The sequence below is a fragment of the Diabrotica virgifera genome, chromosome 8 (genome assembly GCF_917563875.1).
Source record: "Diabrotica virgifera virgifera chromosome 8, PGI_DIABVI_V3a".
NCBI classification, from domain to species: Eukaryota; Metazoa; Arthropoda; class Insecta; order Coleoptera; family Chrysomelidae; genus Diabrotica; species Diabrotica virgifera.
This window is the reverse complement of record NC_065450.1, coordinates 172,872,162-172,887,688: the sequence shown is the minus strand read 5'-3', so window position 1 is coordinate 172,887,688 and position 15,527 is coordinate 172,872,162. Positions and strand designations below refer to the sequence as shown.

At 35.1% G+C, this 15,527-nt stretch overlaps 1 protein-coding gene across 1 annotated transcript in view; it reads right to left on the bottom strand.

The window, feature by feature from the left end:
* LOC126889868 (dynein axonemal heavy chain 8) overlaps nucleotides 1-15,527 on the bottom strand; it is a 424,246-nt gene that overhangs the window by 208,506 nt on the left and 200,213 nt on the right. Inside the window, exons 34-37 of the mRNA XM_050658553.1 lie at nucleotides 12,414-12,640; nucleotides 9,718-9,815; nucleotides 7,964-8,082; nucleotides 493-908 (exon numbers count right to left, since the gene is read on the bottom strand). Of these exons, the coding sequence (XP_050514510.1) occupies nucleotides 493-908; nucleotides 7,964-8,082; nucleotides 9,718-9,815; nucleotides 12,414-12,640 (860 nt within the window). The remainder of the gene's footprint in view (nucleotides 1-492; nucleotides 909-7,963; nucleotides 8,083-9,717; nucleotides 9,816-12,413; nucleotides 12,641-15,527) is intronic.

The following is a 15,527-nucleotide window of genomic DNA, read 5'->3' as shown; positions in this document are numbered from 1 at the left end:
ATAATTAAACGGTAGCCGTGAAGTGAACGTGCTCCTGATAAATTATTAATATTTTGATCTCGTGACTGTGTGTGTCTTACACTGGAGTAAGGTGTAAGGATATTTCGATTTGTTATTAATTTTGTTTTTCTTTTGCAGATGTCTATCCAGGGGACTTCTCTGCAACGGGGCGATATATAGAATTATATTTTATTTTACTTATTTTGATCTGTACGTAAATACCTTAAATATATTTACTTTGTTTTTAACCTGTGTTTTACTGAGTCTGTCGTCTTAAAAGAGCTACCCGTCACAATACATATTCTTAAATACATATATGCTACATATAACACAAGGCGAAAATGTACCACTAAGAAAAACACAAATGTTACTGGCTTTTGGTCTAGGGGCTCATCAAGTAATTGATTTGTCAGAAACAAAATAGATCACGGTTAGGTACGGCACTGCACTTATTGCTGATATATTTAAATAAAACTATGTACTTAAACTTACTTGGTTCTTCAAAGATATCTAATACCCCTTGTAAAACATCGTAACACTGTCTTACGTACAGAGCTTCCCTTACAAACATCTTGGCTTTTAATCTGGTCTGCACGAAAACGTGAAGGTCATCATAGCATCTGTTAAAATGATTTCTGATAGAATCAGCTTCTTGCGCTGATCTAGTTTTCAACCAAGCCTCTAAGATCGGTGACCAAGGAAGGACCGAAGAACTCATGAATACCATACCCATTCGGGATACAGTGGCTGGGCTTGCGTTATCAACATTGTCCGGTTCGAATACCAATTTACAGTTATTTGCCATCACTATTCTGTCGCCATTGGCTAGAGTTAAAGTTTTGTTATCGTCTAAAACTGAGTTTAGGTTTTCTATCCATACTGCATCTACAGGACCATCCAAAATTAACCTAAATGTGGAACAAAAATACATAATTAGTCATTCAGTAGAATACGGGGTGCCCCAGACTAATTTATCCAGGCTATATCTCTTAAACTAATAGAGATTTTCGAATGGGAAAAAACTGATCTATTTCATTTGTATTACACTTTAATATGGCGTAGAGAAAATCATCCCCTAAATATTCATTCCTTAGTTACAACCTCAAACTTTAATTTTTTTAATAACAGCCTATAAATTTTTTTGTAGTTTTGGATGTGGTCTTCTACAGGGGCGGCCCGTCAGGGTAGGCAAGGTAGGCGCCGCCTAACCTCTTCAAATGTACAATGATAAATTATTTATTAATATAAATTACTTATTTCAAAACTGTAATTTATAAATTTTGAGACAATACCGAAGTATCTAAAAATCTAAAATAAAGCAAAGCTACTTTTTAATTCATCTCTGAAGTTCTAATAATTATTGTACGCTACCCGTAGCGTAGCATTACTACGACGGCTTTACCCTAGGGCAGGCTCTCTAAAAAGTAGCCGAACAGAATTCGCATTTGTCTCACTCTTTACGCTAAGCACAGCGGCTGTATTGTCGCTTGCCTGGCCGTGTATTTTCGGGCTATAGGTAGGCTAGATTTTTTTGAGCCTTTGACATTGGTTGTGTCGAGCTGCATCTCGGAACTGCCAATTGCATGTTTTAGGATCTTGACTACCAATTCTGAAAAAACGAAAAGTTCGAATTTTGTCGTGAAATTTGGTATGTGGGGTCAGAATAATATTTCTAACAATTTTTCCAAATGAGTTTTTGCGATATCTCTAACGCGAAACAAAATATTGAAAATTCGTCCTGTTTGTGAATTCGCAGTAGGCCGCGTTTAAAATTTAAATTTCAGTTGACTATCTTAAAAAGTGTAAACCATCAAAATCAATGACTGCAAAATTTCAAATCTGTATTTATTTTAATAGCCGAAATATAAGGGTGTCTTCATCTTAAATGCGACACACTGTATACAAGGTGTTTGGTAAAGAATGAGCTATAGCTTAACACTAGATTCCTGAGGTTAAAATATGTCGATTTGAGCTAACTTACCTTAGTACGAAAGTTGATAATAACCGAAACACAGGGTGTCAAAGTTAAAACTTTTATTTTATTTATTCTTGAATATTTCCTAACAGACATGGGATAATAACACAAAATTTGGTAAGCGGGAATTTTTTGAGACGAGAAATCTAAATTCGTCACCAAAAATGATGTATTATCCAGGGGGCGCCACATACGCCTTTCAGCGCTAATTTAATAGGTTCAATTTTTTTATTACCCACTCTACATACTTTCTAAATACAAAATTTTATTCTATTAACATTTTTACTTAAAAAAGATATACTACATTCATCTCGCTAAACTCAACCGTTTTTATTTCGAGATAAACGCATTTTAAATCTGCGAAGCAACATAATTTTTTGCAGCATATCATTGTAGTTACAGTTACACCCGAAAAATAACTTAAAATCATACAAATTTACAAAAATGTATCTCAAATTTCTTCAAATGGAATTTGCGACATAAATATGAGAACTGGCACAATTATTATGGTTTCAAGTATATTTTTCGGGTCTAGCTACAATGATATGCAAAAATTATGTTGTATCGCAGACTTAAAATGCGTTTATCTCGAAAACAGTTGAGCTTAGCGAGATGAATGTAGTATACCTTTTTAAAGTAAAAATATTAAGGGAATAAAAATGTTGAAATAAATAAAATAAATTTCGACCAAGAGTCAGGATTCTGTTAACCGAGATACGATAGTATCAAGCGGCGCCGCAAGGAGGAGCTTCTCCAACAATGCGTCTCAGAATACTTTACAACACTTGGTCATTTTGTACTCTAAAACCGAGTAAAGCATGAAAAAGAAAAAGAAAATAATCGTTTTCGTTTTGATTCAATTCGAGTCTCTTGCCATCCTCTGACACAGTGTTTCTGGGTCTCTACCCTTTTTCAAAGAGGCTATTGCAAGTAGACTGAATTGAATCAACTCGAAACGAAGAAGAACTGCATCTATTAAAATATCTGCAGTATATTGTGGTTAGACTGTCCTCTGACGGGGAATGACGAAATAAATAAAATAAATTTCGACCAAGGGTCAGGATTCTGTTAACCGAGATACGATAGTATCAAGCGGCGCCGCTAGGAGGAGCTTCTCCAACAATGCGTCTCAGAATACTTTACAACACTTGGCTTTTTGTACTCTAAAACCGAGTAAAGCATGAAAAAGCATTTATTTATTAAGTTAAAAGTTAGCTTAAATCGACCAATTTTAAGCTCAGGAATGTAAGGTTAAGCTATGGCCCATTCTTTACCAAACACCCTGTACCTATATAGGTATGTACAATGTACATATAATTATATTATTATACACCATATGTGTTGCCTACCCGGATACTGAGGTCACGAGCCGCCACTGGTCTTCTATCGTCTATTGAACAGATTTTTTAAAAATAAAATCGGTTCGTAAGTAGTCAAGAAAATGTCAGTTTATTTTTGTTAATCATATGTCCCATAGTGACTAATTTATCCAGGCTATAATTTTTAAACGAATAGAGATTTTCGAATGGGACAAAAACTCATCTGTTCTATTTGTAATATACTTTAACATGGAGTAGAAAAAATTCATCCCTAAATATTCATCCCTAAGTTACAGGGTACTATTTAAAAAATTAAATTTAGGGGTTGTGACTAAGAGATGCAAATTTAGGGGATCATTTTTTTAAGCCATATTAAAATGTATTACAAATAGAATAGATCAGTTTTTGTCCCATTTGAAAATCTCTATTCGTTTAAGAAATATAGTCTGGATAAATAATTAGTCTGGGACACATAATAATTAACAAAAAATAACTGATATTTTCTTGGTAACTTACGAACCGACTTTATTTTTAAAAAATTTCTTGAATAGACGGTAGCAGACCACATCCAAAACTATAAAAAGATATACAGGGTGCTAAAAAAAATTAAAGCTAGGGGTTGCACCTAAACGATGAATATTTAGGGGATGAATTTTTCTGCGCCATATTAAAGAGTGTTAAAAATAGAATAGATCAGTTTTTATCCCATTCGAAAATCTCTATTCGTTTAAGAAATATAGCCTGGATAAATTAGTCTCTGACACATAATAATTAACAAAAATATACTGATATTTTCTTGACTACTTACGAACCGATTTTATTTTTAAAAAATCTGTTGAATAGACGATAGAAGACCACATCCAAAAACATAGTAAAATGTACAGGGTGCTATTAAAAAATTAAAGTTAGGGGTTGTAACTTAAGGATGAATATTTAGGAGATGATTTTTTCTACGCCATATTAAAGAGTATTACAAACAAATGGAATATATCAGTTTTTGTCCCATTCGAAAATCTCTATTCGTTTAAGAGATGTAGCCTAGATAAATTCGTCTGGGACACCCTGTATTAATGAAAAGGATAAATAAAAAATAAATTTTAAATTGCAGAAGTCAAATCTAAGAACAAAACACTCAAAATTTTGTAACACTAGCAGAAGAACAACCAGGTTTTAAACTGGGAAGATCATGTACCGATGCTTTATTTATAATGAAGTTCAAGGGAATTCATTAGAATACAACAAACCGGTATATTAATCTTTCGTGAACCTTAAGAAGGCATTTGACAAGGACAAATTAAATAACTTATCCATTTTTTGTACTCAAGGAAAGTACCTCTAGGAATAATTAAAACGATCGATAATATCTACCAAAACAGCACAATACAAGTAAAAGTAGAAGAAGAACTAACTGACGAAATTGAAGCTGGGCATGGGATTGGACAAGGGGATTCCCCGAGTCCTTTATGGTTCAACCTGATCATGGATGAAATAATAAAAAAAGTAAGGAACAAAAAAAGGATACTAAATGGGAGAAAAACAACTCAAAAGAATCTGCTATGCAGATGATGCAATCCTAACCTCTCAAAGTGAAGATGATTTACAACGTATGCTGCACCAATTTAATATAACAGCCAGAAAATTTAACATGTTAATTTTTTCAAAAAAGACAAAACACATGGGTACCTATAACAGCAAACCCAAAAAGATATAAATTATAGCTGGGGGGTCAGATAAAAGAACAAATTAATGATGGGGTTTAAATATGTAGGCATCACATTATCTAGCTACGGAAATCTCGAAATATAAGTGGAAGATCAAGTGAATATAGTCAATAGAACTACAAGTTGCCTGAATGAAACAATATGAAGAAATAAAAATATGGGAAAATTAATGAAAGGCTGAATTTACCAAACGGTCATCAGACCAATAATAACATAAGCTAAAGAATCACGACCTGATACATAGAAGACAAATAGCTTGCTAGAAACAGCAGAGATGAAAACTCTTCTTCTCTGAAAAATAGTAAGACACTATGAAACAGAGTAGTAAGACAGTCATCTTGGATGACAGTAGAAATTCTTGAACTTATGGAAGAACGAAGAAAACAAAAAACAAAAGACCCGAATAAATACAAAGAAATTCAGAGAAACATCAGAAAGAAAATTCGAGAGGCAAAAGAGAGGTGGGTCTCCGACAGATGCATAGAAATAGAACACTTGGATAAAAAGTATGACAGCTTTAATTTACACAAAAAAATCTAAGAAATGACAGGTTCTAGAAAAAACACAAGAACGAATGCCCTTAAAAATGATAAAGGAGATATTATTAGTGACGTGAAGGAGAGTTTGTGTCACTGGACCAATTACATCCAACAACTCTTTAATGATGAAAGATGAAAACTGTCATTAGAAATCACAAAGGGTACCGGACGACCAATATTAAGAGAAGAAGTCATCTATGCCATTAAAAACACGAAAAAGGGGGAAAAGCTACTGGACCAGATGATGTGCCCATCAAATTATTAAAACTTATTGATGAAGATGGTATTGATGTAATGGTTGAACTCTTTAATCTAATATATCAGACTGCCAGAATCCCCAGACAATGGCTGCAATAGACCTTTGTAGCAATTCCCAAAAAGTAAAGTGCAACAACCCGTTCGGATCACAGAACACTATCTTTAATGAGTCACACACTTAAAACATTTTTGAAAATAATACACAGCAGAATTGTTAAAACTCTCGAATATGAAATCAGTGACACACAATTTGGCTTTAGAAATGGTATGAGCACACGAGATGCTTGATTCGGCTTGAATGTGCTGGCCCAGAGATGCATGAACATGAATCAGGATATGTACTTATGTTTTGTAGACTTTGAAAAGGCATTTGATAAAGTTCAACATAAAAAGCTTGTAGATATATTAAAAAGCAAAAATATTGAGAGTCGTGACATGAAAATTATATCTAATATATATTGGAATCAAACTGCCAAGGTAAGAGTTGACAACCAGGACACCCAAGATATCAAAATACAGAGAGGGGTCCGTCAGGGTTGCGTGCTGTCTCCACTACTTTTCAATGTCTACAGTGAAGCGGTAATTCAAGAAGCGCTCTCAGATTCAATAGAAGGTATATTTATTAATGGAGAAGTTTTGAACAACTTACGTTTTGCAGACGATACAGTAATAATAACGGATAACAACAATGATTTACAGAACGTAATGCAGCGCCTTAATGAACGCTGTCATGAGTACGGACTAAAGATGAATTTAAAGAAAACTAAATGCATGATAATAAATAAATAAGCACACGCAAACATCCAATTAACTATTGAAGATACTGTGATTGAGAGTGTGGATAACTAAAAATACTAAGGAACATGGATAATATCAAATGTAGACCAAATCAAAGAAATTAAGACACATATTGAAATAACACGTGCATCATTCATTAAACTTAAAAAGTTTCTTTGTTGTCGGGATATAAGGTTAGAACTACGCCTAAGGATGCTTCGATGTTACATGTTCTCTACTCTTCTTTATGGCTTGGAAGCGTGGACGTTGAAATAAGTCCATTTGAATAAGTTGGCCGCCTTTGAACTACGAATATTATGGAGTCAATGAATGTCGAACTTGGAAATAACTAGAAGGATAGGAAATCAACCGGAAATAATACTAACTATCAAAAGATGAAAACGTGGAGTACTTAAGACATGTGATGAGAGGGCAAAAATACTCATTATTACAACTTATTATGCAAGGCAAAATCCGGGTAAAGCGAAATGTAGGAAGACGAAGAACATCCTGGCTTAAGAACTTACGGAAATGGTTCTAATGCAGTAGTGCAGAGCTATTTAGGGTGGCAGTCAACAGGGTCCGCATTGCCATGATGATTTCCAACCTTCGATAGAAGATGGAACTTAAAGAAGAAGACTATGGGACAGAGCTGGAAGTACGATAGAGGTGTAAGGTGGCGAATATTAATAATAGAGTAAGAATAGAAAAGTAGAATGGAATGACCAAATAAGCCGAATAACAACAAATAGAGTAGTAAGGACGGCGAGAGACGGTTCTCCAATAGGAAGACGATAAGTGGGAAGACCACGTAAACGATGAAACGACAACTTACTGGAGGTAGGTTGAAAAAACAGATAGAGTCATGTCTACACAAAAAGAAGAAGAAAAAGAAGCAAACTTTTGTATTCTACACTTCCAAAAATTTATTACAATTTAATTTCACTACAGGTGTTAAGTCTACATTTTATAGTCTTAAACTGAATAAATAAATGAGAAGGGGGAGCTGTTTGTCTTAAGTTGGCTAATCAAACTCATGTATTTTTAATTTATGAATTTCCATAGATTCTAATAAAGATAGATAGAGGAAAGATGAAATGGTATGTAGAATCTGTTTTTCTATTATTAAAAGCTCTTTTGTGTGCTGCTATAAGTTTGTTAAAGGTTCTACTAGTTTTACCAACATTAGTTATTGGACAGTCACCACTTTTAAGTTGCTTTCATTATTAAGTTCACCACACTGTGTTTCATTCGTAAAACAATTCATTGTGGGTTACCCTAATGTACGAAAAATTCAATGAAAAATATAACACAAGAACATAATTTCAGAACCATTCATAGTCAATAGCGAACCATTCATAGTCAGTACTTTACCAACAATAGTCTGTTTTCTTAAATTTAAGAGTTCTTCTCCATAAAGTTGAGAAGATTCCATCTGTCCAGTCGTTCGTGGCAACATCCAATCTTCCAAACATTTGGGGAGCCGTGATTGCCTGAAAGACATTATGAATTTAAACACAAATTAAGCAACTAGCTGAGCAATTTTTAAAATATCAGCAGGTTTAGTTTAATTTAATGAAATATTTGAAAATTTTAAACACACTTACCTACTCACAATCACTTTTATTTACCATGGACGACCGATTTCGCTTTCTGTAATATACAAAGCACCATCAGGTCTCTGGTACAGCAAACTTAAATGATGCCGATACAAGGAATAATCTTAAAATATGTACTATCATACTTATAGCTCTATTGTGACCACACTTTTTATTCCGTAATAAACAAACAATTCCTCGAGTACTGGTTTGTTAACATTACTCTTCTCAAGAACCTTCTCAATATTTGTTAATTGGTGCAGTTAAGCCGAAGTCCACCAGATCCCTTCTTCTTCTTTAAGTGCCATCTCCGCGGCGGAGGTCGGCAATCATCATAGCTATTCGTATTTTAGAGACGGCTGCTCTGAAAAGTTCATTTGATGTACATCCGTACCACTCTCTCAGGTTGCGCAGCCACGATATTCTGCGTCTGCCTATGCTTCTCTTTCCTTGAATCTTTCCCTGCATAATCAATTGCAGCAAGCTGTATCTCTCTTCACGTGTAATATGTCAAAGATATTCCAATTTTTTTGTTTTGATGGTATTTAGGATTTCCATTTCTTTATTCATCTTTCTCAGAACCTCTTTATTTGTGACGTGTTCTGTCCACGATATTTTCGGAATTCTTCTGTACACCCACAACTCGAATGATTCTAGTTTTTCATTGATGCAGCATTCAAGGTCCAAGCTTCCATTCCATAAAACAAAGTCGAGAAAACATAACACCTCGCCAACCTAACTCTTAGCTCCAACTTCAAATCTCTTGTGCAGAGCACTTTTCTCATTTTGTTAAAATTTGCTCTAGCCTTTTCTATTCTCATTTTGATTTCCTGTAAGTAATCTCCTGTGGAGTTGATCATTGTTCCAAAGTATGCATATTGGTCGACTCGTTCGATATTGGATCCGTTTATGAAGAAATTTAAGTTATTTCTTTGGGTTTTCGATATTCTCATAAACTTTGTCTTCTTGGCATTCATTGTTAGCCCGTATTATTGTCCAAACTCTGCTATTCTGGTCACCAGCCTCTGAAGATCCCCAATGTTTTCAGCTAAGATGACAGAGTCATCCGCATATCTAATGTTGTTAATGGGAACTCCATTGACCTTTATTCCAGCTGTTTCACCCTCAAGAGCTTTTTCAAGACCTCTTCCGAGAAGGCATTAAAAAAAAATTGGCGACAACACGCATTCCTGTCTCACTCCATGTCTGATTTCAATTTTCTCTGACAGCTAATCGTTAATACGTACTTTTGCTCGTTGCTTATAGTATAAATTCGTCATAATCCTGAGGTCATTTTAGTCCAGCTTCTTTGATTCCAGGACACGCATTAATTGTTCATGTCGTACTTTAACGAATGCTTTATTATAGTCAATTAAACACGCACCAGACCCTAACTAACCACATCTTTGTGTATTATAGAAAATAGAAAGCGAAACCGGTCGCCTGTAGGAAATAAAAGAACTTGTGAATAAGTCTATTTATACATTTCATGTTCCTATGGACTCACACATATTTAATGTTTGAACTTACTTTCGGATTCATTCGAAGTTCTCTATGAGGCATACCCATTTCTGTCATAGACTTCATTAGAGTTAACATGCATTTTGTTTTTCCCGCACCCGTGGGACCTATATAGGACATAGTGACATTAAAAAATATTTAATATTATTTAGTGAAGTTTAGGTCACTTAAATTTTTCACTCTTAAACTTGAAAATGTTCAAACGAAAGACGTTCAAACCACGAAAAATTTTCAAATCGATTTTTATAAAAAACGGTGCATCAAACCGACTTAAAGCAAGAGTACCTTTTAGTACTAGAACAACTCACAATTTAAAAATTCAGTGTCAAAATTACTTAAAAGTTAAAGAAAAAAAAGTTATGCGATGAAATAGCCTTTGCCCTACCCAAAACAGACGCCAATACCAGTATGTACTAGGAATTCGCAATTATTGGAATCGATTTATCTCTGGAAGGTAAATAGGCGCACCAGTTTTCTTTTTTATACATAGAAGAGTTCTGGAGATAATTTGAAAAAAACTAATTACAAGGCGCCATCTTCAAAGAGCTCTAGCTCCCTTAGTGGGTTAGTAGTTCTTAAAATTTTGAGGAGCTAAGTCGGGTGATCGAGAGGGTTATTTTATTGGACCTTCTGTACTAATGACACTACAGTCTCTAATAGCTTTTGCATTATATTTATGAAGGACAGTCGTCTTGTTGAAACCAAACATTAAAGTTCATTTGAAGATGTTGAAGTGCAGGAATAACTTGATTTATGAAATAGTATAATAGGGCCGATAACATGATCTCCCACAATCCCAATTTAAACATTCAACTTTTGTGGATACTGCGTACGCACAGATACATTCAAATGCTTATTTTTTGAGACCAATAATGTGCAACGGATTATTATGTTTCTTGTCAAGTGTGAAAGAGAACTCGTGGTAAGAAAATTATTTTTCAAAAAATTATATTATTTTCATTGTATCTCTCTATCATAATTTCACAAAATTCCATCCGTTTAAATTGATCATTAGGAAATATTTCTTGAGTCGTCTGCACTTTATAACAATGGTAGGTGTTAGCTTTCAAAATATTCTTTAGTGTTTTTGGTACAGACAACAAAATGAACAGACCTGAATTTCTCTAGTTTCTCGTTCTTGAGTAATTTGCGAGGTTGATCTTATGAGCAGCAGTTTTTACGTCTGCCATAAGTACAGCCACACTTTTCAAATTAGCGAACAATGGCCAATACAGTTCTTTCTGTAAGTATTGGCCTATATTCAAAAGCTATAATAAATGAATTAATACTGTCCACAAGGAAAAGAAAGAATTTTTCTTGTAGCTGGCTGTATACCATCAATCACAAAAAAATTGTTGAAAAATCGTTTGTAGAACGTATAAAAATTTATTAAAAGGCCTTTAAGGACTATATCACATACGGTTTTCGTTATTTAAAAATATCATCATAATTGAGAGCAGTCACGGATTGCAACGAACGAAATGGCAGGGATGTCCTAGCGACATCTGTTAGAAAAAAGGTTAAATTTTCAATCTCATAGCACATAAAATTATACCGTTTTATATCCTACCAGCTAAAAATAATGAAAATCCTTCTCTGGTTACACTATCCGTGGCTTCTAAAAATGCAAGCCATGCGGATTCTGAGACTATAGGAAGATGAGGGAATTTTACAATTTATAATTTACGTCCCATCTGCTCAACGCGGTAAAGTTCCAGCGAGAATGGTTCCCTTAATACTTCAAATAGAGTAAATATATAAATCAAAAATGAATAAACATTTTCAATTTCGTTGCAATCAGAAAATGCAGTCGTATTGTAATTCTAGTTCAATCAGAGAGTACAGCAAGTAACTCTACAAGATTCGGGGCTCCTTAGCCCCTCATCAGGAGATCCATATGCTCTTCTCTCTGAATGAATCTGGATAATACACCGAGTGCAGTCTATAATTTTTTATGTTTATAAACAAACATAAACAGGCAATATCGGAATCACTTACGAAATGCTGATGATATTGCATTAATAACAGGAAAAAGTGAAGAACTACAAAGAACAATGGAAGAACTAGATAGAGAATTGACAAAGATAAGACTGAAGATGAATTGCAATAAAAAAACATGACCAGTCAACAAGAAGAACTAATAATTACAGTGGCACAAACAAGAGTAGAACAAGTGAAAGAATATATTATATACCTAGGACAAATCACTAGATTAAATATAGGGAAAATCAGAGCGAAGAAATAAAGAGAACAATAAGATTTGCCTGGGCATCATTCGGAAAACTCAAAAAAGTCAGAAAGATTCATGGAAATACAAATGCTGAACTATGATTAAACTATCAGACAGGAAAATAAACGAATGGATCTGTAACAAAACAAATGTGAAAGATGTCTCAACTCAAGTAGCAAAGCTTAAATGGAAGTTTGCCGGACACACCCTACGGCAGAAGGATGAAAGATGGACTAAGACGATAATATATTGGAGATCGTGGAACCACAAACGAAAATGGGAAAGAACAGAGATGCGATGGTCAGATGACCTGAAGAAACACACTGGGTCAAAATGGATGCAAATTGCCCAAGATAGAGAGGCATGAAAGAAGGAAGAGGACGCCTATATCAAAAGATGTATGTTTAGGGCTGATTAGATGGATAGAATATAATTGTTGTAATATAAGATCAAAGTGGTAGTTAATAGTTCTTACCCATAACCATTAGTCCGTGCCGTACCAAAGAGGTTTCATACAATTGCACAACCTTAAGATTCCACGAAGGATAATTGACGAAACCAAGCTCTTGGCATATATGCGTGATAGCTTTTTGCAGGTCTTTCCAAGCTTTTGTAGTTAGTTTAATACCAGGGAACATATCTTCTATTAGGGAAAGGAAAAGAGGTTCATCTTCGTCAATTAGTTTGCTCAAATTCATATCTCTACAAATATACAAAACGATAATAATTGTGTTACCAATATTACTTGCTTACTTTCCGTGTCCGGAACACCAACAAGTCGAAATTCTGTATTTCCAATCGTTGGCCACATAGATGGCCCTGTCATTTGCTATAATTAAGTCTTCTTCTGTGCAGGTCTCTCTCATCTCTGTGCATGATAGTAGATGCCGGCTGGTCTTAACCGCGCCACAGTTGTACAGTTGAGTCCGCGAGTCTTTACCCGTGCGTCATTAATACCTGGCGAGATAAAACATAAACTTTTTATCTAGCATCATTTTCTTCCACGCATGAAACTCATGACAAACCAGCTGCCGTTTGTTATTAAGTAAAAACACATGTTATTTTTATGAACCATCTAGACTCAGTGCATTGAAAAGAGATAGGTACAAAAAAAGACGATTCGGTATGTTTTCATATTTTAAGCACAACTTGTTTGACGTTTCTGCTTTGTTTATTTTTGTGGCTGTCAGTCAGTTGAATTTCTTGCGGTTTTTGTCTAATTTTTGCGTTTTGAAGTTTCTTTATATTACACAAACAGTTGTTTTCACAACTAATTTTATATTGGGCTCTGAAATTTTAAGGTAAATAATTATATTCTGGCAATTAATATTTAAAACATACAAAGCTAACGTCATTCACACAGTAAAGAAATGATTGTGTTTAGATTTCCGTCAAAGTGAATAAAATAACAAAAATAAAATATGTTATTGAATTTTTTTATAAATTGTTTATTTATTTATTAATCAATAATAATAAAAGAATTTATTAAGCTACTTCAAATGTAGCTGTACTTCTGCACAAAAATTTTGAAGCAAAACTTACATTTGACATTCTATATATTTGATAACGTCAAATTTTAAAATAAAACCCGTAATCGGAACAGTAGCCAATTTCTGTCAGTTGTTGTTACGTGAAATAGATTTCCAACTTATTTCGTATGCTTTAAATGATGACGCACGGGTAAAGACTCGCGGACTCAACTGTAGGTCATAGAGGTATATATTAACATAGAGGGAGCCTACCTTCCGCGCTTCATGACGACAAGATCTCATGGACTGGTTTGCTGCATCTCTTTCTAACACATTGTATCGAAACTCTATGATGACATTCAGTGTGAATATAGGCACGGAAGAGGAGGACAACTGTAGCAGCTTTACTATGCGTAAAAGTGAAACAGCACTAATCCAAATAAAAAAGATGGTGTCGTCACTTCGCTCTGAATGACACTCTCTCTATGCTAATATATAACTCTATGCTGTAGGTATGGTTCTCCTGGTATACTACATTCGCTCTCGCGAGATTTTTTTTGACACATTCGGAATAGGAAACATGCAACACAAAAATTCCTACCTCACACTATTAACTGCTAAAATCAACTCAAATCCACTTAATATTTCATTAAAAAAAGAAGAATTATTAGAAATAGTGAGAGTGTCTACTAATCTCATACAGTTTTGTGAAGTTTATTTCTACAAAATATTTTTATTTTGTAAAATAAATAATTTTCTCATTTGTCATAAATACATTATAATGGTGTAAATAAATAATTATTGACTAGCGCAAGGTTTATGTTATTTTTATGTCTGTTTACTATTAATAATATTATATATGAGCAGGTGCGTTGGTTTTGTAGTAATTTCCAGTCACTTCTGACAACTGAACTTTTCAAAAAAGAAATTACTAAGGTCAGTGTCAAAGTGAGTCTCGATAGAGCGAATTCAGTATATCCCCATTTTTCAGGTTACTAGCAAAACGTGAAACGCCGGTTCTTAGTCTGTTTACTATTTTCCAAGTCGGATACGGTAAATTGTGTCCAGCAGCCATTTCCTCTGAGTGAGGAAAATGTGTCGTGGTAGCTGACGCTTGCCATAGATGTATTCGGCGCGTCTCTGGCATTTCGGGGATGGATTTTGATATTTTTAGGAAGCTTTTCCGAGGTCTTAGTTTGCTTGGCTGAGTTTAGTGGTCATATAAGGGGTGTCTTCGGTCCGTCTCCTGCTTTTTTCGTTCTACCTCTGACTTGACCTTCCTCCTGATAGGTGGTGGACCAATTCCAGCTATGGGGTATACCTCTTCGATTGGTGTCGGTTTCAGGCAACCCGATATTATACGGACCGTTTCATTTAGAGCCAAGTCGACGTTCTTTGCGTGAGCAGAGTTTGCCCATACTGGTGCTCCAAACTCCGCGGCCGAAAAACATAATACCAAGGCAGAAGTGCGGAGAGTGTGTGGTTGCGGTCCCCATTTTGTATTAGTTAGCTTGCGGATGATATTATTTCTGACACTTACTTTCTTCTTGACATCGTGACAGTGGTATCGGTAAGACAGAGTTCTATCCAGACGGACGCCAAGGTGTTTTGGCGTCTCGTTGTATTCCAGCATCTGACCACGCCATTCCACCTCCAGCGGCCTTCGGGCATGCTTGTTTCTCAGGTGGAAAGCACATACCTGGGTTTTTGTGGGATTGGGTTTCAGATAGTTTTTATCGTAGTATAAAGCAATAGTTCAGTATCAGTTTCACTTCGACTTCATTGAAGGTTCTTCCCTGAGCTGCCACAGCTGTACCATCAGCGTAAATAAATTGCCTTGTTTGTTGGTGTATGGGTTGGTCGTTGGTGTATACGTTGTATAGAATCGGCGCGAGGACACTTCCCTGTGGTAGCCCATTCTTTTGGTCCCTCCACCGACTGTTATTGGACTGGAGCGTTACGTAGAAGCGTCTATTCTGGAGGAGACATTCCACTAACCTTTTTATCCTTTGTAGTTTCGTAGAATTTTGCGAGTAGCCGTTGATGGTTAACTGTGTCATAGGCGGCAGTTAGGTCTATGAACGCTACTCCTGTTATTTCCTTCCGTTCAAAACCATCTT